We start from the raw sequence: 26,409 nt of genomic DNA, 5'->3' as shown, positions 1-26,409 counted from the left end.
ATTATAATGCTTATAAGACAAATAGTGTACTATATTTTCTATACATAATAAATGAAATATTTAGAAAGTAAATATAGCTGACCTATATGCTTTTTAACTCTATTTTCTAGTGAATGGGTGAATATTTCCTCACCAAATATAAGCACTGGTAGGTTCTTGACTTCCTTTACTTTTCCTTTACTTGGAGTTTTATTGGTGGTGGCAAATATGAAAGGACTAGCTGCCTTCCTTAATCTCTCATGAAATGGACATACTTTGGACCCATATCCATAATGTCCAGAGCCTTGCTCTAATGTTTATTTGTACCTCCCTGACCTCACTCATCTTATTTCTCCCACATGTATTGTCTTTTCTTTATCTAAATCAAACGTGTCCTTGAAAGAAGTCCTGAGTTCTCTACAACGTTATCCTCAATGACTCCAGGCACCAAAGATGTCCCTTTTCCTCTGAAGAGTTCAATTGTTTGTAGCCTGAAATCACACAATTTGGCTTCCAATTATGCATTCTGTATTTCTTATGTTTCTGTGTTAATATGTTATCACGAGATTGTAATCTCCTTGAGGACAGAGGCAATGCATTAGTCTTGAATTATTAAATTAGGATGTGGAAGTGCTACTGAAATTGCCAAGCACTACACATATGTAAGGAATTGTTCTGACCCTCATCTAGCACACTTAAAGTCGTGCCTTTCACTGAGCTGGGAGAACTGTTTAGAAAAATAAAAACCAGATACAACTAGTCATCTTATTGTGTAGAAAGATTTAGAGGCAAATTGGACATCAGTAGAAAATTAAAAAATATATTAGCTTGCAATTCATTGATTTATTCATACATTTACCAGATACTTAGGGACATCATCCAAGTTTAGATAATTTGTGGAATACAAAGATGAAATAGACTTACTCTCAAGGAGTTTTTCATGTAGTTTGTTTATTAAGAATTATGATATATAAGAGCCTTGAAGGTCTACACTGGGGACTAGCACTCAGTGGTTTTCAAAGTATGGTCAGAGGACTACAGGCATCAAAGCTACCTAATAAGAATCTTGGGGCAACGTCAAATAAAGTGCATTTTAAGATAAGCTTCCAGATAATTCTTATGTATATTAAAGTGGGAGTGATTTATTATTCTTGGCTAAGGTGTAAACATTTAGCCTCCTTACTGGGGCATTTTGTGCCATTTCAGGAATACAGAAAATGTTCTTAATTGTCTTCTAAATTCAGACCTGTGGTTAAGTTCAATCTTATTCTACTGCCATGTTGTGTTTATTTTTCTGTTCTGGAAAGTCTCCATCTTTATCAATATCAGTTCATAACATTCTTGAGAAAGTTCGTTCTCTCTTTCTTACAAGTCAGAGAATGACCATATGCACAAAAATTAAGTCCATTATTCTGTGATGAATGAAATAATCACTTATGGGTGTTGCTTAGGGGCTCAAATAAGTTGCAGGAACTCTAGCCAACTCCATTGTTCTTATCCCATCCTTTTAACTTGTATAACTTTCAAAATGCTTTTATTTCCATTATTTCAGTTGAGAGCCTGTAGTACGGACTTGACCCAGATGCTCCTCCACAAGTATATACAGGTGATCATTGTGTGGATTTGCTGTTTATTGGCCATAAAACTGTCTTTTGTTCTCTTGCAGGATCCAGATTTGACAGTTTGGACAATGTGCTGTCCCAGCTGAACTATTTCATCCAGCTTAATTTTTCCAGACGTAATCTCTAAAATATAAACCAATCACCTCATGTTGGATTTGCCATAAATGTACTTGGTGTAGAGGAATGTAAACAAGCCTGACAACACTGCCTACAAACATTCTTGGCAATTCTTTTCACAGAGATTACTCGAATATTAAAATCAGAACCATATAGATTTAGTTTATATCAGCATAGTCCGTTTGGGTCTAACCGTCTCAGAAACAAAACTATTCCCCAGTGGGCACTCTCGTAAATGAGCTTTTCTGCTGAGTGACTTGAGATTACAGACTAAACATAAAAACAAAATATTACAAGGCTGTATCTGACCTTTCTCCCCCTGTGTGATCAATGAAGTTAAAAATTAATATTTCTAATTATAGTTCATTAAATAGAATCATAATACATGAACGATCTTAATTGCTTCTTTAAAACATTTCTGATGTTTCTAATTCATATTCTAAATATTGCCAAAATGTTATATCTTGAGATGATATTATATTGATTTAGTTTTTCCTCATTGGATTGTGAACTCCTTAAGAATGGGGAGAGCCTTTTATTTTCTTAAATTTCTGCAGTAGTTTTTCAAATATGGAGTATTCTTTTATTGGTTTCTCAGTGAAGCTCTGAAATGCCAGACTTCTACTTATCTGTGAGGGAAAAAACATTGAGCAGCTCAACTCTACACATGACTCCCCACCATGAAAATTGGGACATAAATAGAAACTTTAGAAGCATCAGTTCTTCCACAATTTGAACATGATTTTATGAAACACAAAAGTGTTCAGAGCAACTATATATATACATACATATATACAAACACACACACACACACACACACATAAATATTACATATATTTGAAAGAGTACACTTAAGATAGTTCATGTCCAGGTTTAGTCTTGAATAAAGTCACATAAAACTGGCTGCTGAGGAAAACCATGTTTGTGGAGGGAGAAGAGTTTGATAGGGGAGGTGGGGAAGGAGAGGAAAATATATTTTTTACTACAGAGTGCTGTAAGACTTCTTCATGTGTATGACTCTAAAAACTTACATTCGCTAAGCCAAATCTTGGTTTTGATGGTTATTTGCTGTGGACAACTACAGATAAACAGAAAACAAATTGCTAGAGATGTTCATACTCTGCTTTTTCCAAGGAGGACAAGTGACTCCAGGTATTTTAAATAAATGTTCTTTTAGCCTGGCTGGACTGGTTGTCTGTGGCTGCTCCATCATTCACATCCAGTTCCCTTACTCTATGATCAAATAGTCCAACCCCTTTGTGAGCTGCACTTGGGAGACATAAATAATGTTGCATATATTATTTATAGAATTCGTAGAGCCATGGGTAAGCTATTTAAAATCTCCTTTTCCTCCCCAAAGTTAATCTTTTCTCTCTTCTATCATGTTTATAGATTTAACATAGTTTGGAATGATGCAAACTGTTATTCTTTAAGAGTAGTCCATAACCGTGTGGACTCAGCTTTAACTATGACATACTGTCATTATTACTCCAACACATTCTTCTGAAAATGAAACAATTCAAGTATCTATTTAAGACTTAGTTACACTAACCTAAGTTTTATGGCTATAGTTTTCTTTTGACTTAACTAGTTGTTTAGCACAAATCAGCCATGTGTTTGGGTATATTGTCAAGGTGCACTGTTCCGTGCATTTGGCCTGTTTAAGAGTGATTACAGAGGTTTCACTTTTCTCATTTCTCTTTAGTGTTTAGAATATTTGTGTTGGAGTGAAGCTCTAGAACTAAACTCATAATACTGATGGAGAAGTCTTAAGAGGAAATTTATGTCTGCTTGTTTTATTCATGATCTGTGCCCTTTACCTAATTACTTCAGGTCCAAGATCTAACCAAAGACACTCAGCAATTAATGAAATTGGAAGTAATAAAATAGCTCAAGGAATTTTATTAAGGGAGGCCTTAATAACATCACTCCGTCAGCAATTTTTAATCTATTTTTCATTTGATGGTTTGTTAACTTTTGATTATTTATGGTGATATTTTATAATTTAGTACAGTGTGATAAAGAATACCTTAAAAAGTTATATTTCTGCTGTGTAAACCCAAATATCTATTGGATATTGCATGGGAACATTTAATTTCATAATGGCATTTGCTTTAGAGTTGAAACGCTATGAACTGTGTTCTTTTGAATTTCCCATGTGGTCTAAAACTAACAAGATTATTAGCAAATAACTTTTTAAACATTAAAACAAAAACTGAGCCCATATATTAAATTTCCAAATGTGGGAAGAGTATATTGTGTTCTGTGTATGACATATAAAACGAATCATAATTTTTTTCAACATCTGATATTACCACTCTGCAAAGAATATATTTTTTTTTATTATTTAAGCCATCAGGTCACAAGAATTTTAATCAGCATGCTGGCTTAAAAAAAGAAAAAAGAAAGACATTTCTTCATTTTCTTTCCCTAATGTCTGTACAGTTTAGGGAATTAATCCCTGATCCCTGGTCTTATCATAAGAAAATCACAGCTGTAGTGAGACTGTGATGAAGATAATGTTGATTAAATACCTACCAGCATGACTGAGACATAGTAGATGCTCAATGATATCAGTTCTTTTCCATAATGAAAAAAATCTAATATATTCCAGTCCCCATGGATAAGCAATTTACACACCCATGGGTATGTGCTTGTACGCACCTGCACACGTGCATGTGTGATTTGGGGTTGGGTCACTCTAGTGCTCTATCTATATGATCCCAAAATGAATATTTAATCCAGGAGGAAAAGTCAGTTAAAATAGTTTTCTTAGTGTCGTGCATATAGGCCTTTAGTGTATTTCCTGTAAGTGTTTGCTTGCATTTGTTTACGGAAGCAGTGACAGGATAAGAATGTTTTCATGGAGTAGATGAGGCCAATTTTCACCAAAGCATATTCGGGACTGAGGTTCTGGATGGCAGAGTCTCCATGAAGCAGCATTTAAAAACTGAAGTTTGAAAAATAGCGTGATATATTCTTCGTAAAGAAGGTGTTTATGTGGGTAATTATCATTAGCAATTAGATTTCAGGAAAAAATCCACAAGATAAGTATATACCCTGGAAAAGGAAAATGCCAGTCTATGGGGCACTTAGAAGTACACAGTACTTTTTGACCCAGTCATTAAAAATCAGCTATTACTGAACCAACACCAAGGGCGATTTTTACACTTGGCCAAATCTTAGTATATGAGTCAATTGAAAGGGATTAAAGTAGGACCTGACAGATTCACATTCACACCTCTCTAATAATCACTGGAATAGAAGAGCAGGCCTAAGTCATAACTATAAAGAGATGTTAATAATGAGATGAAATTAGTTTTAGCTCTACTGGAAATAAAGCCAACAAAATTTTGCATTGTTTTGATTTAGAATCTGTAAACAAAATGTCCCAAGAATTTGAAAAAAAAAAAAAAGAGAGAGAACCTACAAATGACAAGCAGGCAGGAAGGAAAGACACTTGCAGACACGTTAAAATCCATAGACTACAATGCTCAGTGGGGAGTCTTCAGCTGGAAGTGTAATAGTCAGCCTTTGGCTGACTTAGAATAGCAACTAAGCCTTTGAGACTGTTTCAGACTTTTAGCTAGATTCAGCTAGAAGGATTTGCTTGACATGGCTCAGTAGTTTATAGGATTTTCTTCTCAAATGCTCAAATAGGATTTTCTTCCTTAAAAGTCTCAGAGGAAGAAATAAACGTTATTTTGAATATTTGGTCTTGTCTTGGCTACTTTTCAATATTAATTATATGTTAATACGTATCTTCACAGTTATTTAATCTTGATATTTCTCCTGTCTCACCCATCATTTAGAAGCCTTGCAGAGTACAGAGCTGGATTTATCTAAATATCAAATCTACATGTCTTCTCAATTAGTAATTTTGGCTATTTTGGGGTTTGGCTATTTACAGTAAAGTTGAATGGTGACCATCTACACTTTGTAAGATATAAAAAATCAACTCAGAATTTTATAAGCATTATGACTTTTTTTAATATGGTGAATATATTTGTCTGAAATCTCATTTTTACTCATCAATTTCTTTTTCTATTTTTCCCTGTAGTTTCAAATATTCATGAAAATAGCACTGTACTTTATTAAAATGAAATGCTAAATGAAAACATTAAAAATTTTCATGTTGCCAAATTACCACATGTATAAGTAATTTGGGAGGGGTGAGAAAATACATTTGATAAAGTTATTTTGAATAAGGTAAACTGATGTCTAGATTTTATCTAAACTTCACAGCCCCAGAAAATACAGTCTCAAATTAAATGGAAAATTTCCACAATTTGGATCTTTCACAGATCTGCTCAGTTTTTCTATGATATACATTTTCTTGATACGAGAAGGAAGCTGTGAATCATTCTAATGGGTTAAAGTGTCTTGGGCCAGTAGTGTTAGAGCACTGGCGAGGACTTTATCCGCTCTGTCGTCACATACGAGTATTGGCTGTCTCCTCTCTTGGGTTGATAACTGCACAGATTCTCATTTTCTTTATCATCCATTTTCTTCTACTCCATGAATCAACTTTGGCTAATGGTTATTTCAGAAGCCAAGCAGGTGTCATCAAAGGACACTTTCGTGGCAGACAAGTAAGTGTCAGTGACAGTGATGTCATCAAGCTCTGTGCTGAAATGATCTGACTCCTTGATGACGCTGTAATTGAGGGCCACACTGTAGTTAGCCGGTTTCTCCACTGGCTTCTGCTTACAGTTGCAGAGCTTTCTGAAGGCTGCACGGAATTTCTGGGACATGAGATTGTAAATCACTGGGTTGATGGCACTGTTGAGATAAATGCAAATTCTGCAAAAGAGCAAGAACCAATTTTCTTGGAAAGGGCTGGAGAGAAACGAGTTGACAACCACAAGAGTTCTGTAGGGCATCCATAAAAGGGCAAACAGAATTACAACCACTGCCAGCATCTTGGTGACCTATGGAGAAACAGAAATGCAAAGCAAACACAAATTAAAACAAAACAGAACCAAAACATGAAAATAAAACGACTCCCCCTCTGCCCTCCTCCAGCATTTAGTTCCCAAGATGTAGTCTGAGACAAGGACTTAAGTGCAGGCAGTTTACAGTATTTGGGAGACGAACCCAGGAAGCAGGATTAAAGGCATAGAAGAGAGTGTGACAGAGGAGGAAAAGCCAAAAGAGGGTGTGTTTTTGAGCCATCTCCCACTGTGGGCAACTGTGGATCAAGTAATGCATTTCGGGATCATCTGTCCAGAGACAGGGGAGCTGAGGCATTCATCTACTGGCTGCCATCTCCCCTTTGTTGAGAGGTGTCTTAGGGGCTTTAAATGCACGGTACTTCCAAGTTTCACCTACCTGGAAACTCCTAGGCGCTTTAGACAGACCCTTGAGGCGGAGAAGAGGAGAGACAGTCAGGGGACATTGGATACCTGTAGTGCAGTGTTCTCAGCAAGCAGGAACCATCCACAATAGCCATGAAATCATGGCTGAAACCGCAATCGGTCTAAGAGGATGTGACCCAGGGCACCAAAAGTGTCTGCGGTAAACACTAGGAGACCTAGGGTCTAATCCCATCTTTACTCACCTTTCCTTCAACAGTAACACTTTACATATTTTAAAATAAGTTTTTAGTTATCTATAGTCCCTTACAGAGTTTGACAAATTTCAGCTTCCTCAGCCCAGACTTTCTAGATGTTCTGAAATTGAAAACTACTGCAAATAGAAGGAACTGATACTTCCTCTTTCATCCTTCTTAACCTCTCAGCTGTTTTCCTAAAGCCCTCTCCACCAGCCTCTATCTTGTTCTGGCATTGAGAGAGATCCTGTTTTTAGACCGGACTTTTAAAAGTTCTTTAGTGTAGAAATAAGGATTCCACAGCTAGATACCTATACTCTGTCATTAGTATCTACTATAAATTCAGCTCCTTGTACTTAATCCTGATAGTAGAATCCATCTTGCTCTCCTGTGTTAGAATACCTTCCGTTCCCCTCCTAGCACTCCTTCTGATACTGGGGCTCTGTCTACCCTTAACTATATCTTGTCCACCCCAGGAACTCCCCATGAATCCCACAGCGTGGGGGTAATGCTACCCTCTTGCTGTTATTCTATAGTAACTGCCTCCTTCCTTGGCTCATATCATTTGCTGTAAGACTTCTCACTTAGGGACACACTAGCCTTTATCGTTTTTTGAACCACTACTATCTTTTTTTGAACAACTCCTACAACTTCTTTGCAATGGCACCTATGAGCTATCTATCCACCTACTCTCAAGTTACTGTGTTTCCTCTGCTTCCAGGGCCATTTGATCACTTTCTTGAAGTCTTCCCTACCCTCTAAGAATGTGCCCCAAGCCCTCCCGTTCTACTTCACTCACTGTCCCCTGAGTGAGCACTGTTCACTGTCCTTCTGACTCACTGCATGTAGGATAATTACATTTTGTATTTGGCTTACTGGGGTAGGGAAGTTGTTCCGTGGGAAGACATGATTTTCACATTGGTTCATATAATACCAAGGAAAACATTTCAGAGATTCTTGACTTCTTTCAGAGATAAAGAGGATCTATTCAGACAAGAGGTTAATGGAAGCCTGCTTTTTCAAAGCTGACTTTTAAGATTATGAGTAAATACTTTAATTGATCCTAGGAAACTAAAGGCTTAATTCAGCGATAAATACTCTGAGCTTTGGAAGGAGCCATAGTAATTATCATCTTTATCGTCATCACCATCACGCACATCCCTGCCTTTTTCCACTGCCTGGTACTCCAGGTTCTCTGATATCAGGTCACTGCTTCACACTTACCGACATCCTCCCAGTCCTTGCCAGGGACTAAGCATCTTATACTTGAGCCCCTGGTTTGATTTACAATTGGACTGCTAGCATCACATTTGAGTCTTTATAATGGCCCGTCACAAAGATATGTAAACATAATCTTATTTAATGCTTTTAATAACTCCGTGTGTAAGCTAGTATTGGTTCTCTTTTGCATATGAAGAAATTGAGGTTTAGAGAATATATGTGATTTGTCTAAAGACACATGGCTAGTAAGTGACAGCCATGATTCAAGCTAAGTCTGCTTAAGCCAAAGCCCATGCTCTTTCCTTTATACTTTGCTCTCCCTGTGAAAGTCTTTTGCATTTTCATTAATGATATTTCTACCGTGTTACTCCCACATGGTTGCCAAAAACATTTAATCTCTTCTAAGTATAATTTCAACATACTTATTGCTGCTTAATTTCTGAACTTAAAGGTTGAATTTTATCTGTTTATTTTTCCCTACTATTTTCAGATGAAAATGAATTCACATATAATACCTACCTACCTCTTTTTACTTAATGTAAGGGGACAACTTTCATTGTCTCAAAGAAAAGCAATCTGTTTCTAGGTCAGTATCTCTGCCGTGCGCTTCCACAGGCCCCCATGCATACTTTGGCATCACTCCCCAAACTTTTTATTGCAATGAGTTATATTTGTCCACCTGTCCAATAGATGGTGAGCTTCTTCAGGACATGAATAAAGTTTATTCATTTCTCTTTCCTCAGGTATTTAATACAGTATGTGACATAAGATAGCCCTCAATTAATGGTGAATAAATTCAGGCATGGAAAGAATTATTTCAAAATATGTAAGCATGATCCTTTTCTGTTTGTTTTTTTTCATTCAGTGAACATTTATTAAGCACTTGCCATATCCTAGGGACTTTTCTAGATGTTGGGGATTCAAACAGTAAAGCTCTCTCCTCTTTTCATGTTACTTATATCAATGCATTGTGAAGTCACTGACTTTATACATTAAAAATAAGCAGACTATGATATGTGCCTTGTGATATATATGAGTCCAGGGTTCTGAGGAAGGATTAACTTACTCCACCTGCAGAGAAGGGGAGGCTTCATGAACCCGGTTCCCTTGGAGCTGCCCCCTATTCACTCCATACTCAATCCTGGAGTAGACACCATTCCTCAAGTATTCCTTTTCTGGGTTTTAATACTCCAACATGTTGTTAGAGGATTTTTGCAAACACTTAATTTTTTAATATTAAAAATTCCTTTTAAATAGAGATTGGTTAATTAGTAAAATGAGTCCTTAATATACTTCAGCTTTTTGTTTGAAATATACATTTTTTTAAATGTTAAGGAGGTGTTAAAATAAAACAAATGCAGTGATGTTTCTAAGACTGACCTGGAGGAAAATATGTCTCCAGTGGGATAATAGAGAATACATTTAATCTCACTCATAATTATTTTTAGTTAATTCCAAATATCTTTGATTGAGCTTAATCACTTCCTAAAATGTTCACAAGTTTTTGGTGTAGCCATAGCTTGGATTTTAATAGTTCTTAATACAGGAGCAAATACCTAGAAAGGAAATGTCCTAGAGATTGTCTTTCATACCCAATTAATTTCACTGTTGGTTGCTGAAGTTTTATTTCTGTTGCGGTTCCAAATAAGTGACAAAAATGCAAATTTGAAAATATCTTTGGGCCATTGTTTTTAGGCATTGACATTTTTACTGGGGAAGTGCATGGGATAAACAATGAGTTGAAAGATTGCTTACTTATAGAAGCCTCTGCCCCAGGACCTAAAGATCTTTGGTCCCTTAGGGGAAAATGATCTTACCATATATTTTTGATTGGGGAAAACAATCTTCAGAGGAAAATGATCTTACTATATATTTTTGATTGGGAAGGAATTAATTTATCCATTTACTCTAGGAGGTTCATTGGCATTCCTACTGTGTAGCAGTCAATGTCCTGGCTCTTGAGTACTCGACAGTGACCCAGAGACACATTGCCAATGACTTCATGTATCTTATAATCTGATACAATGTGACAAATGCTAAAACAGAGGAAAGTTATGGTTCTATGAGAGCCCCTGATCTGGACTTGAGGTTGAGGATTGGTAAGTGAGGATTTGGTCTCAGTGATAGTTAAGCCAAAATCTGAAGATAAGGAGAGGCAGGACAAGTGTTACTGTAGAGACTGGGTGTGTGTGACAATCTGGAGGCATGAGATAGTGGGGCATAGCAGGAAGACCAGAAGTCATTTAGTGTGCAAGTTCTAACTGCAGACCATGGAAAGAAGTGGAGCGATCTCTTTTCTCTAGGAAGTTTGTGGAAACCATAACAAAATCCATCATTTTCTGTGGGGTGCTTGGCATTCCTTCTGCTAGGACAGAAGGGGAGATGCAGCTGCCAAAGGGGATGTAGAGTGTTGAGTCCTAAAAGGGTCAGCTCCATGGAGCTAAAAGTCAGCGAAGAAGTAGGCAGCCATTTTTGCAGAGTATATTGAGGGCAAGGAAAAGAGGTCATAAAAATCAGTTGATTAAAACATAGTGTTCAGCTGGAGAAACTGCTTACAGAGATGGCTGAGAAGAGCAGGGTGGGAACAGGAGGGTCTACGGTGGGCAGACCTCTGTCCTTGGCCACCATGGTGAAGGGTTATCTTTTTCATGAGGATCAGCTGGAAACTTTAGAATCAAACCCTACTATATATATTTTACTCTTTATGATATTTAGTTATGTGGAATAAGTGCCATATAGTTCTCACAAGAGAGTTTCAATTCAGTCCTCAAAACATCATTTTGTAATCTATAAAATCTCTAGATAAAGACCCTATTCAAGGATTTCTTTTCTTCCTTTAAAAATTTTTTTAAAAAAGACATGAACTGGATAGATGTCTATCTGACTGTCAAGGTTGAGATTACATTTCCCTGAGTGGACACAAGCTCAACTTTGCATATGTGTGCTGTCTGTGAAAAACCAGAGGCTAACTAGTTTCTCTATTCTAGGCTGCTGAGGAACCTCGTTTTACTAACTACTGTCTCTAGTACTAGTACTATGACTTTTACTACAAGTTCTAAAACTATTAGCTAACTTGTATATTACCTTTAAAAAGATAGTGTTAGATTTATAGAAAAGTTGCAAAGTTAATACAGAGAGTTTCCAAATACCCTACACCAAAGTCTCCCTATCACTAAGACCTTACACTAGTATGGTGCATTTCTTTGTCACAATTAATGACTATTCTTACACAGAATTAGTTAACTCCATACTTTATTCAGATTTCATTAGTTTTTCTCTAGTGCCCTTTTTCTGTTCCAGGATGCCATCCAGGATACCACATTATTTTTAGTCATTACATCTTCTCAGGTTCCTCTGGGCTGTGACAGTTTCTCTAACTTTCCTTATGTTTGATGGCCTTCATAGTTTTGAGAGAACTGGTTAGGCATTTTATAGAATGTCTTTCAACTTGAGTTTGGATGATGTTTTCCTCATGGTTACAATGAAGTTATGGATTTTTTGGAGGAAGGCCACAGAGGTGAACTGCCATTTTCAGCACAACATATCAGGGGCGCAGGCTATCAACTTGACTAACTAATGATGTTAACCTCGTACATTGCTTTATTGAGATATAATTTACATATAATTAAGTTCACCCACCTAAAGTGTTCAATTCAGGTGTTTTTAGTATATACACAGAGCTGTGCAACCATTACCACAATCTAATTTTAGGACATTTTCATCATCCTGAATAGAAATCCTATACCCATGAGCAGTCACTGTCCACCTTCCCCAGCCCTAGGCAACCACTAATGTACTTTATGTTTCCATAGATTTACCTATCTGAATATCTCATATAATTGGAAACATGCAGTCTTTTGTGTATGACTAGTGTCTTTCACTTAGCGTAATGTTGTTAAGGTTCATCCATGTTGCGGGTTATATCAGTACTTCATTTCTTTTAATTGCTGAATAACATTCTATCCTATGTATATACCACATTTTATTTATCCACTCATTTGGGTGGTTTCCACTTTTTGCCTATAATGAATAATACTGTTATGAGCATTGGTGTACTAGTTTTTGTGTGCATGTATGTTTTTATTTTTCTTGGGTCTATAAGTAAGAGTGGAATTGCTGTGTTGCATATTGCTTTTTAAGTTACAAAGTATTCAAGAATATTAAACATTTAATATTTGATGTAATTCTGAAATAATTCTGATAATTATTACAATAATGCCTAGTAAAAGTACTAACTGATTTTACAGATCAGGACTCAAGAAAGATAAAGAGTAAAAGACAAAACTAAAATAGTTGGGACAACCCTCTTATGTTACTCTTGTAACTTGGAGAACAACTACAAGACAGAATAGCATGAATGAGAGGAAATGAGTAGTTTTGGAGAAAAGCATTATTTATTTATACAAATAAAAACTTTAATTTATCAGGCAAGCCTGTTTAGAGTGGGTTCAAGAGAAGATGGGAAAAGTGGATAGTGATTATAAGCATATCTTTTGAGTTTTTCTGGGAAAAGGAGTAGAAAAGCAGAAGGGCTGCCAGAGGGGGATGAAGAGTCTATTTTTTTAAAGATGAGAGACATCACAGCATGTTTGTTTGCTTAGGGAACAATCCCCATAGAGAGGGGAAATCTTATGATCCAGGAGAAAGAGAAAGAAGACAATGGAAGAACTATGTTCTTGAATAGGGAACAGAGTCCAGTGCCCAAGTGGTGTGGTTGGCCTCTTCTCAAGTGTAGACACAAAATTACTTTTTCAATATCTGCGTTTCTTTTCTTTTCTTTTCTTTTTTCTTAGCCACACTTGATCTAAGCAATCAAGATAATCTGGGAGAAAATGCCACTTTCTTGTCAATACCCTGAATCCTGAATGGAGTCCTAATAGCAGTTAATTGTTTAATTCCTTGGAATTAACAAAGTACTTTCATTGTCCTTAAACCATTTTCTGTTCATGTCCCAGTGAGATCTGTAGGACAGGTGTTATTATTCCCATCTCATTGATGAATGGAAACACCTCAGAGAAGCAGAGAAATAAGGTCATACAGCTCACATATAAATAGCAAAGCTAGTTATTAGACTAAGGTCTGTCAACTCTAAGTCTAATTTTCTTTCTAGATAATTACAAAAATCAACATATATGGTAAGCTGAAGCCTTCAAATTGCTGTAACATATATGCAATGGAATATTACTCAGTCATAAGAAAGAATGAAATAATTCCATTTGCAGCAACATGGATGGACCTAGATATTGTCGTACTGAGTGAAGTAAGTCAGACACAGAAAGACAAATATATGATATCACTTATATGTGGAATCTAAAAAAATGGTACAAATGAAATTATTTATAAAACAGAAATAGAGTCATAGATGTAAAAAAACCAAACATGGTTACTGGGGGGATGTGGGGGGGAGGGATAAATTGGGAGATTGGGATTGACATATACACACTACTTCGTGCCCCGGTCCGGGAAGATCCCACATGCAGCGGAACAGCTAGGCCCGTGAGCCACGGCCACTGAGCCTGCGCGTCCGGAGCCTGTGCTCCACAACGGGAGAGGCCACAACAGTGAGAGGCCCGCGTACCGCAAAAAAAAAAAAAGATAATTAATAAGGACCTACTGTATAGCACAGTGAACTCAGTACTCGGTAATGACCTATATGGGAAAAGAATCTAAAAAAGAGTGGATATATGTATATGTATAACTGATTTACTTTGCTGTACAGCAGAAACTAACACAACATTGTGAATCAACTATACTCCAATAAAAAATGTTTTTGAAGTATTTGGAAAGGATAACATTATCGGCAGGAATCATTGGTAGCCCTGGAATCACATATGATTTTTTGCCCCAAATTGGAGTGTTACATTTAGAAAGTACTGATTAGGGAGAAGAAAATTGTCTTATCAAGGCAGATAGGAATACCTTCATACTTTCACATTTAAAATGTGAAAGTAACAAAATGGAATAAAACATAAAATGGAATAAAAAAATAAAATGGAGGGCTTCCCTGGTGGCGCAGTGGTTGAGAGTCCGCCTGCCGATGCAGGGGACACGGGTTCATGCCCCGGTCTGGGAGGATCCCGCATGCCGCGGAGCCGCTGGGCTCGTGAGCCATGGCCACTGAGCCTGCGCGTCAGGAGACTGTGCTCCGCAACGGGAGAGGCCACAACAGTGAGAGGCCCGCATACCGCAAATAAATAAATAAATAAATAAAAATAAATAAAATGGAAACTTCTTTTTTGGGTTACAGCTCAATTAATAGTATGCCATTTATGAGGATCTGCTTACATAGAATCTGAGGACATTTTGATTAATTATCAGAGATTGGTTTATCAGTCTGCCTAGGAGGTCATGGGGAATGTTTGATACCTCAGTACTCTGGGAAATTTAGTTGGAATTCTTGTACTGATTCAGAAAAAAAAATTGATTTTTGATTCCATGTATGATTCAGAAAAAATCCTGTGCCTGGTCATGGGTCCTGCTATTATCTGGACATTCTCCCCTGGGAGATAAATGCTGTGGCATAGTCCTTCTGCATGTTAGTGAGGGACAAAGTGCAGTGGGCATAGAAGGAGCTGGAATTGGTGTCCAGCATCTTGGTTTCACAATCCACCTCTGAGTTCTGAGGAGATTGGGCAGGTCATATGACTTATGTCTGTCTGAACCTTATATTCCGAGCCAGTAAATACACAATCTGGATTCCTCTCAAAAGTCTCTCCAGTTTGAACATTCTGAGAAAATCGAACTTATATGTTATTAATGGTAACACAATATTCAGACATGTTTGTGATTATTTTCACATAATGGAATTTTGTTATTTGGGGATTATAAGGCCAGGCAAAGGGAAATAACACCTGGAGCATATGTATCCCTCAAGATGCTGATGAACTATAGGAAGAGATTCAGTTCGCAATCACAGTGATTGTTGGTAATCATCTTAATTGCTGCATTCAGAGAGGTGATGCAGTTTCTTGAAGTGTTGAAGAAATTACTAGAATTTATATTAATTTCCTGTAGCTATCTAAGAACACAGTGCACCTCTAGACACAGGACCCTGGTTTCCAGACCTACTATTATTTCTTTTTTAAAGTTCATTATAGGGCTTCCCTGGTGGCACAGTGGTCAAGAATCCACCTGCCAATGCAGGGGACACGGTTCGAGCCCTGGTCCGGGAAGATCCCACATGCCACGGAGCAACTAAGCCCAAGTGCCACAACTACTGAGCCTGTGCTTAGAGCCCACGAGCCACAATTACTGAGCCCAAATGCCACAACTACTGAAACCCGCATGCCTAGAGCCCGTGCTCTGCAACAAGAGAAGCCACCGCAATGAGAAGGCTGCACATGGCAACGAAGAGTAGCCCCTGCTCGCTGCAACTAGAGAAAGCCCACGTGCAGCAATGAAGACCCAATGCAGCCAAAAGTAAAATAAATAAAATAAAATTTTAAAAAGTAAAGTTCATTATAACTGAAATATTGTTGAAGACATGGAGTTATAGAAAGATATAGAGGTATCACTTTGAGAAGAAAGCAAATAATTAAATCCTTTTTTAGGAGTACTGTCAATTTAAAAACTGAATTTATAGAAGATTTAAAAAGAATAGCCAGTCAAAAATTACTTAATAAAATGTACCAAGGCCCATTCAAACCTTTGGCTGTCATTTAGGTGCAGAATATCTAAATTTCAGGGCAATCTGAAAAAGCTTTCTTAGAACTAAAAAGGCAAAGTCATATTACAGGAAGTGACAACCACATCAGTAAATGCACTCAAAGAATATTTACCACTTTTATGAGTGATCATCAAGAGCATCTAAGGCTAACTTCAGTCTGTAAACAGGCTCTTTATCAATATTGGATCCCACATTCTATAATGCTAAAGCTCTGTTTTGGCTTCATGAACAAAGTAAATCAACAACTAACTTTTATAGTACTGCATAACAGGTTGGGAGAAGGCCTTTGTATGCATGCCTGTGATAAAATAAGTGTCCAATTAACAGTTGAATTATTATTGAGTAAATACTTATTTTTTGCAAATGTTAAAATGTAATTGTGGAGGTCTGTGTGGGTGTAGGGCTCTTTAAATTAGCAAAGTGCTCTAGTTCTTGCACTTCTGACTGGAATATCCCCATTTTCAGAAGTGTACGTCCTTCAGGACACAGTTTGTTGGTTAATGGACATAAAAGTTAGCCTCTAATCTTCTAATGCCATTTTTTGAAGGGTGACAATACATTCTGTGTTTGGAGACTATCCACGTTCTCCTGCATTGCTGCATATTAGCAAAGTGTTCTGTTACTGGGAATATTTTGCTCTCAGATGGCCTGTGATCAATGTGATCAATGTGATCAATGACTTCTTGCATTTTGTTACATCAGTTGAGCCAATTAAAGGAAAAACTTGACTGCACAATTACATAAATCTGAATTTAGCCAAGCTTCTACAATGATTGGGGTGCTCTGGAATTTTCCACTTTCAGCTTGTTCTACTTTGTTCTGACTTAGTATCTGCACAGACAGTTTTAAAAAGAGTTATAATCAATGTGGGGTGCTTCATATCCTGGTGTGAGATCATTGACGGGATTTAAAAATTAATGATGGGGCCAGAAAAGGGCTTGGAATCAACTCAAAGTCAGTTAAAGTATAATAAAAGTGAATAAAGGCTGAGTGGTGATTCATGGTGGAGAGATTGTGGACTGTCATATCCTGTGTTGTGAATTACTTACAGATTTCTTCACAAGAAGCCACACGGGGATGCTAATGCATGGGTTCTTGACTCCACCTGTCAAGTACTATATCTAAATGTTCTACTCAGAATAGCCATTCTGGCAAGAATTCTGAAGTGTTTTCTGGGCTCTACTCTGATTAAAAAGGTCCATAAAAATGTTAGCAGAGGTTCACAGTAGAGAAACTGTGGTTGTATTTGGTGATGCTGAGGAAGGAGAAGTAGTGATTAAGTGAAAAAAATGGTGCTACAAGATTTTTCAAGTATAAATTTTAAGTGTGGTATATCCAGTGAAATTGAAAAAAAATTTCTTCACAATTCTAGGGGTGTTGAGGAAGGTGGACTTGTCCAGCAGAGCTGTTTCTTGAGTAAGACGATTGTGGGGACAGGACCCTAGACTCCGTGTCCCAGGGGGGCTTCATGTGCCAGTAGAGCCACAAGTGGTCACTGCTGTTGGTAAGATACAAGAGCACAGATGAGAGCTGAAGTAACAGGGTGGTATATTTCTGTGCAGAACACGATGTGACCCTTCTGTTGTGACACGTCCAGGTCTCCAGAATAATCACTGAGCGTCTCCAAAAATACCAAGTGTGAGTCACTTCTTGTGGGAAATGGGCAGAGCTCTGCACCCAACTCTGATGTGGGATGAACCCACAAAGCTTGTACTTTCTTTCAAGAGCAAAGACAGGCAGAGGCACAGACACCTGAAGAGTGAGAAAAAGTGATGGAACGTTGAGCTGTCCCAGTTAGTAGAGCTAGGGTTCAGGGTAAAATTACACCAACACCTCTCAGGGTAAGAGAGACCCTGAGTGGCCGTAAGCCTCACTTTCTGAGAATCTCTGAGAATCTGTGTTAGATGGGGACTGTGAAGTATTTCTTAACATGTTTCAGTCTAGAATGAAGAAAAATGGATGAAAATGAAAGGTATTCCAATCTAGCAATGGGAATTGGCAGATGAAGGAGAGAAAGAGAATTAAGATTTATGAAATACTTACTATGTACCAGACAATGTGCTTGGCATTTTCTTCATGATAGCCCTACTTTATCTGCATTTTACAAAGGGTAAGACTGATGCTGAGAAATGTCATACGTTAAGGAATAAAGCCACAGTTTAAAAACATGTATAAACATGTATATTTGACTCCAAAGTCTCCTTATCCTCCTCACTATAATACCTTGAATTGGGGGAAGAAATACTTTTTTCCTGAAGTTTGCAAAACCAAAAAGAAAAAAAAAAACCCAAAAACGTGCTGCTTAAAGGTTGGAATTGATGAAGGCTGTATGTGCAGGGGAGCAGGGAGGAAGAAAAACTAATTCTTAAGGGAACCTTCCTACACTGTTGGTAGGATTGTAAATTGGTGCAGCCATTATGGAAAGCAGTACGGAGGTTCCTCAAAACAATAAAAATAGAGTTACCATATGATCCAGCAATCCCACATATGGGCTGGGCATATTCCCGGAAAAGATGAAAATTCTAATTCCAAAAGATACATGCAACCCACTGATCATAGCAGCGCTATTTACAATAGCCAAGACATGGTAGCCACTTAAATGTCCAATGACAGATGAATGGATAAAGAAGATGTGCTATATATACACAACGGAATACTAATCAGCCATAAAAAATGGATGAAATAATGCCATTTGCAGGAACATGGATGGACCTAGAGATTATCACACTAAGTGAAGTAAGCCAGACAGAGAAAGACAAATACCATATGATATCACTTATATGTGGAATCTAAAATATGATACAAATGAACTTATTGACAAAACAGAAATAGACTCACAGACATAAAAAACAAATTTATGGTTAGCAAAGGGGGAAGGGTTGGGGAGGGATAAATTAGGAGTTTGGGATTAGCAGATATAAACTACTATATATAACATAGATAAACAACAAGGTTCTACTGTATAGCACAGGGAACTATATTCAATATCTTGTAATAAACCATAATGGAATAGAATATGAAAAAGAATATATATATATATATTTATCAGAATCACTTTGCTATACACCAGCACTAACACAACATTGTAAATTACTTCAATTAAAAATACTTCAATTTTTACTTCAATTAAAAAAAAGGGCCGAGATGATGTTAAAAGAAAGCCTCATTCTTAGTTCAACACAGTGTTTACGTCTCAGCACCTAACAAAGATATTCCTATTCATACTGCGATACTAAGTCCGGATAGAACATATTTTTGGAATGTTTCTGATTTCAAGTTCTTCTGCTAAGAGTAGAAAGCAGCTGTGTGCTAGGTAACATGTGCAGCTAGACTTGAGGATTAGATGCAAAACTTGCTGCAACACTAGCAACTATTGTAGGGTGGAGGTTTCGATATTGATTACAGAGACCGATAATTGTGCATGATGAAAGGCTGGCTTCCTTCCTTTTACTTGGATGTTTTCTTGTTCACAGGAGGAGGATATATGGAAACATGCTGGGAAGGGAAAAACTCAGCTGGCACACCTGGGATTCAACTTATAATATCTCAATTTAGAAAATGAAATGTCAGCCTGAATTCTTTCATGAGCCATGCTGGAACAATGCTGCAGTTCATCTGCCGTGGGTTGAATGTCCTATTTAGTCTTTTCTGAGTGTTCTCTCTTCCAGGTAAGTTATTGGAGAATGGCTAAGCATGTGGAAAAGCTTGTCTTAATAAGTCTTGCTTTGGTTTCCTTACCTTTGTACCTAGGGTATGTTTAGTTCCTTTGATCATTTTTCTCATTAGAATGAGACCTTAGAAATTCTGAATGAGGCATCTTGGCTGGCTTTGAGCTGGGAATCCAGTTACTGGCTATCACTGGCTTCAGTATCTATGAAGATATTGATCCTTTCTGAGGGAGCTATTTGCCAATCTCATCTCTCCCCTGTGCTTCTCTGGCCTCAGGCGGGAAACACTGTAGACTGTAATACAAACAAGTGATCCCTTAGCTGCTCACCCACCAGGGGATGGGAAATCAATGAGAATATTTTAAGATGTAGAATATGAATGATGGAAGGCAAGGGAGGTAATCTCTAAATAGCAGTAAAGCTCTCAGGGTGGCCAAACTTTTAGTGGGCATTTAGTTGTCTTGCTTCTAAAGGTCTTGGACAAAGTCCCTCATCATGGGGCTGAGAGCACTGGGAGGCAGCCAACTCCTTCTCTACCTGTATCTGTCCCTGGAGAGACAGCCCGTACCATGCTTGGGTCCATCTGGAGTTACAGAGTTAATTTTCTAGCTGTCCCAAAAGAACCCACAGAGACAGCCAAAAATGGGTGAGATACGTTTCTTTTCTTCAGCAAGCTATAAATTCAGCATTTTCACTGAATTTAACATTCTGATGTCTTAAACATGGGTCTTAGAAGATTTGGTTTGAAATTTTAGCTTCACTAGTCATTACCATTCAAAGCTTTCTGGAGCCTTGGTGTCTGTATTTAATATAGGAAAATATATGTTTGAAGATTAATTGCAAGGAGGACGTGAAAACAATACTCTCTAAAAATAGAGAGTGGTGGGTATAAACCCTTCTCTAAGTTCCTTTCATCTCTTGCTGTTTATTTCTTCTGTACTAATAATCACATTCTGAAGAGATCCTGTTGCTTCATTTGGTTCTTTGTTTATAGTCTCTTTTTTGTCCTTAGAATGATGAGGGCTCCTTGAGGATCCCTGTTCTACCTGACATGCAAGGAACAATGTGAAGGTCTGGTACCGAGCAGGTGCAATAAATGTTCAGGAAAGAAATGAATGTACAAATGAAGAAACAATTCACTAACGCTATTCTAAGTTTTGCTCCCTCCATGGAATTCCACATGGTTGTTTGATACTTCCAGCCCTAATTGCAAATGTCATTCTTATTTTGGGTCTGTTTTCTTTCCTGGTACATAAGATCTTGATGGTGGGAATAATGTGTAGTGCACATTTTTATCTCTAGCCCCTGAGGCAAGGTTTGGCATCAAAAAATGCTTGAAGTTAAAAATTAAAATCAGTGTGTAAAGATTCAGTGTCCAGAAGGGTCATGATAGATCAGACTGAAATTATGTTGAAGAAAATTTCTGGGGAATAGTCTGTAGAAATGAATTGTTGGATATATTGTTATGAAGAACTTATGAAATGTAAAGAGCTAAAGAGATGCTAACTCAATATGATTTATGCTGAGTTCATTTCCCATTACTGGATGTTGACTGATACTTTGTTAATGTATATACCAAAGTAAGGTGAAGTTTGCCTCCAAAAGATATAAATCTCACTTTACAGCCATTCTTGTTCTGTTCTTATCTGCTGCTGCCAAATTTAGTTATCTGTGGCTTCTCTGTCACTCATGAAACTGTAGAAAACTATTTTTCTAGATATCACTCTTAAATTTGTATTTTTAGAACCTATTGAAATCAAGGATCCTCCCAGGTAACAGGCAAAGCATTTTCTTTAGGAGATACAGTCAAGTGAAGGCAGGGGATATAGTAGCTGCTAACTTAGCCTGCCTGTGATAAGCTTGAAGTTTTCTGTTTTGAGTAATTTTGTGGAATTCAAACATGTTTATTTAATATGTACTTATCATTTGTTTTTGAACACCTGTCATTTACCAGTGCCTGTACTAAGTATATAATACTTTTACAAACTCTTAAATAGGAATAGTTCAGGGGTCAGCAATCTTTTACTATAAAGGACGAGATAGTAAATATTTTAGCTTTTTTGGGCCATATAGTCTTTGTCTCAACTACTTAACCTGGCTATTGTAATGCAAAAACAGCCATAAACAGCACATAAATGACCAGGCATGGTTCTGTTCCATTAAAACTTTATTTAGAAAAACAAGCAGTTGAACTGTATTTGGCCCATGACTGTAGTTTGCCAACCAACTGAAGAGTTGAACACTTTAAATAAAACAACAAATGGCATATAATATATTTCAAACTATTGTTGTATTTTATGACTAATTTTTTTCAAGTTCTTCATTTCATTATCAACAGAGCTTATGAGAAATATAAACCAAATAATGCTGGCTTTTAGCTCGTGAACCAAAGTTGTGATTTAAAATTTGATTTCTCTTATGACAGAGTCATGGTTAGCATTACCTCTCTAAAAAACACCACCTAAAAAATGTAATGTTAACACTGTACTTTCAATAATCCTGTGAACTACTTTTCTAGAAGATATGATGCACTCTCATGGGCGATTAAGTCAGGAGTGTTGCAGAAACCAGTATAGGAGCCAGTTGGAGAAGGTGCATTTACATGTTGTTTGGTAGTTGGTCCTCCTGTCCCTAAGCAAGCCAGTCCTTTGGTTTTTATATCAAACCCTCCTAATTTACTAATGTCAAAGACTCTTCTTTTACAACAGTCACTCTGTGCTGGTATCCTGGTCCCACCAGTTACCAATTGTTAGACTTTGGGCACTACTGAAACTATTTCTGAGTCTCAGTTTTCTCTTCAGAGAAATGGTGAAAGAAATTTTACCTGCCTCCCAGGGTTTTTGTGTGGAAACATGAGATGATGTAGATCAAGTGCTTATGTTAGGGCTTGGGACATAGCAAATGCTAGAACAGCGAAAGGTACTTTTGAACCTAATAATAGAAAACAATCATTACTTACTATGCATCAAGTCCTGTTCTAAGTGCTTCATTTACACATTAGCTCATTTAATCTCAACAATAGTATTGTGAGGAAGGTACTATCATCTCCATTTTACAGATGAGGGAACCCATATACCACTTACAAGGGGTAAAACTGGGATTTGATCTAATAGGCAGTTTGTCCCAATCTGCTCTTTAACTACTCCGGCTGCCATCGAAAAAATGGAATTCTCTTATCCTGTCCCTAAAAAGGCAACTGTCTCTTCTTCCCCAGTTGAGAAGGGAGGATAGAGGTTGTCAGACTTTCTCTTACAAAAATGAAGAGGCCTAACGCTGTATTTGGGTAAAGGAACATTTATCACAAAACTCTCTCAATCACTGACCTTCCCAGAGGTCCCTATTCCTACCGCTGGGAAATACTTCAGTTCTGAATTTGAACGTAAAATGCATTTTCTTTTAGAATAAGTGCTATATCCGTTTATGAAATATAATTAAATAGTATCACTAATGCTATACTTCCTGTGCATAAAAGCCAAATGACTAATGTAAGCCAGCCTGTTTTAACATTTCATCAATGGGAAAAACCCTGTTGTTTCAGGCATTGATTTATAAATGACATTTACTAATGCCTGCATATAGAATCAAAATAACACTGCACTCCGCAAATGGGCTATTTATTTGATATCTCTGACTGTCCTATTTAAAAGCATACCCCTCCTATTTCAAGTTTTCATATCCTCCTTATCTGCTTAATTTTTCTCTACAATCTGATACACCATGTATGTTTGTTTATATATTATGTGTATTTATTCCCTGATCCCCACCTCCCCCCCGCCCCCCGTTAGAATGTAAGGTCTATGGGACAGGGATTTTTGTCTTATTTTTTCATCACTCTTCCTCAAGGTCTAAACAGTGCCTGGATCATTCAAGCAGGTGTTCAACACATTTTGTGGAATGAATGAATCAATTTAACTGTCACATATATAAGAAGAAGTTCCCCTTTTCTTAGGCAGATAGGCTCACTCTATACCTAATCTCTGAGATGCTAGTACCATGGGCAGGTATGTGAGGAAGTAGAGTATAGTTGCTATCAGAGGGTTTAGATGAGATGTTAGGATTAAACTCTTTCCCCTCCTATTTTTTGACTGGGGGCCCTGAGCTTAATGTTGCTAAACCTCAGACCCCTCACCTTTAAAACTGAGATGAGAAAATTATGTCTATGTCAGAGGCACAAATGAGATGAGATGTGAAAATCCCTGAGAAACATGCCTGGCTCAGTGTAGCAAAAGCTCAATAATATTACCTATCAAAAAGGTTAATAAACAACTGACACCTAGGCAAGTGGGACAGACTACTTGCTGGGTTACTTTGGTGGGAGGAAGACAAGGCAAGTGGCCTGGGGCATGATTTTAACTGAAGAATCTAAGGTAGCATATTTAAACAGTGACTCTCCACCTGGGGTGGGGAGGCTTTGAGGAGGGTTGTAAGAATCTCTTGGAAGTTTCAGCCTTTTCCAGTAAGCGGCCTGAGGTGACTGCTAAAAATGGTTCACTATTCACTTGACCGAGAAAACCCCACAAAATCATTCAAGTCAAGAGGTTCAAATCTTTGTGCTCACTTTAAGAACACTCATGAAAACTGCCCAGGCCATTAAGGGTATGCATATCCGAAAACAGTTTTGTGAATTTTATCCTTGCTAATCACCATGCTTCAAGTTGTCTTCATGACAAATTATTGGTGTTTTTGAAAGAGTAGTTTATATTCCTCCATGTTACTAAATAACTTGACTCTACCCTTAATATTGGGATTGTACTGAGTCAGTTTAGTTGAGGCAGGAAGATGGCCTTATTGAATAAATAGAATTCTAGTTCTAATATCTCTACTCTGTAACTCTTTAAAAGACAGCAGCAGCATCTGAAAGAGGGTCTACATTTACATCAGTTTGCAAAAATTATTGTGCCTTCCTTAAATGCTACCAAGAGTTTCATAATGGTCATTAAAAATTATTTGAGAAAATTCATACCATCACAGCCTAGAAATTTATGTCTTTTGGCTGAGTTTCATAGGACCATGAGTTTTCTTTTGGTGCCTCAGTTTTCATGATTCAAAAAAAAAAGTTCCAGAGTGCACGGATAATTTTCTATTTTAAAGCATGTTTAGAAGGGGACAAGAAGCCTGATATGATTTAATAACCTCTTTTGATTAATTATTCTGAGGAAATGGGTGGAGTTGGGGAGGAGCCAGCAACAGAAGCTGTTATTCATTAGCTTAAGAGCCACAGTGAATAACAGCAGTTTTCCACCTGTCTGAATTTTGGGTCTGCATTGGATTTTGAGTGGCTGGCACAGACTTCTTGAGATGGGAGAGCTCCCCTGAGGAATAAAAAAATATTCTGTGTGATGCTGAAGTGTGAAGAGTAGCACTAATAGAGAAAAGGGTTATTATGTGGAGCCTCTCTGGCTTTTGCCTTTAGCATCTCAAGAGTCTTGGTGAGGCATAGGAAGTATGCTTGCATTTGAACAAGAAGGGTCAAGCACCCTCAATCGTGTGGATCCCTATTTATTAAGGGTTTCTGCACCTCATGATACCCTCTTTCTCTGAGATACAGTCAAGAGCAAAGTTAAAGGACTGTGTGCAAAATGGAGTGTGTTGCTTTTGTCCCAAGGCTAATTACTTTTATGTGTGTTTCCAAAATCCTCTAAAGATAAAGTGGACAAATATCATATGATATCACTTATATGTGGAATCTTAAAAAAAAAAGGGTACAAATGAACTTATTTACAAAACAGAAGTAGAGTCACAGATGTAGAAAACCAACTTATGGTTACCAGGGAATAAGGGGGGTGGTGAGGGATAAATTGGGAGATTGGGATTGACATATACATACTACTATATATAAAACAGATAACTAGTAAGAACCTGCTGTATAGCACAGGGAACTCTACTCAGTACTCTGTAATGACCTATATGGGAAAAGAATCTAAAAAAAAGAAGAGCGGATATATGTATATGTATAACTGATTCATTTTGCTGTACACCTGAAACTAACACAACATTGTAAATCAACTATACTTCAATAAAAATTTAAAAAATAAAATAAAGTGGAAAGAGCCAAGATGTTTGAGGGGAAGGAAAAACAGACTGAACACTAGGCATGTCAGCTGAGAATGCTGATAAAGGAGAGATCTGGCTCTAGGTGGTGAGGAAGGAGTTACTGCCCATGAGCTGGTCCTATTCACGATTTTTTTTTTTTTAACATCTTTATTGGAGTATAATTGCTTTACAATGGTGTGTCAGTTTCTGCTTTATAACAGAGTGAATCAGTCATACATATACATATGTTCCCATGTCTCTTCACTCTTGCGTCTCCCTCCCTCCCACCCTCCCTATCCCATCCCTCTAGGTGGTCACAGAGCACTGAGCTGATCTCCTTGTGCTATGCGGCTGCTTCCCACGAGCTATCTATTTTACGTTTGGGAGTGTATATATGTCCATGCTACTCTCTCACTTTGTCCCAGCTTACCCTTCCCCCTCCCCATATCCTCAAGTCCATTCTCTAGTAGGTCTGTGTCTTTATTCCTGTCTTAACCCTAGGTTCTTCATGACCTTTTTTTTTTTCTTAGATTCCATATATATGTGTTAGCA

General features: G+C 37.5%; 1 protein-coding gene across 1 annotated transcript in view; it reads right to left on the bottom strand.

The window, feature by feature from the left end:
- Positions 1-6,053: 6,053 nt before the first annotated feature.
- The window catches only part of TRHR (thyrotropin releasing hormone receptor), a 43,246-nt gene continuing 22,890 nt past the window's right edge, over positions 6,054-26,409 (bottom strand). The window contains exon 2 of the mRNA XM_007117671.2: positions 6,054-6,649. Coding sequence (XP_007117733.1) covers positions 6,242-6,649 — 408 coding nt within the window. The 3' untranslated portion in view covers positions 6,054-6,241. The remainder of the gene's footprint in view (positions 6,650-26,409) is intronic.

This window comes from Physeter macrocephalus, chromosome 15 (assembly GCF_002837175.3).
Source record: "Physeter macrocephalus isolate SW-GA chromosome 15, ASM283717v5, whole genome shotgun sequence".
Classification (NCBI taxonomy): domain Eukaryota; kingdom Metazoa; phylum Chordata; class Mammalia; order Artiodactyla; family Physeteridae; genus Physeter; species Physeter macrocephalus.
The sequence above is the reverse complement of the archived record's forward strand: the minus strand, read 5'-3'. Positions and strand labels throughout refer to the sequence as shown.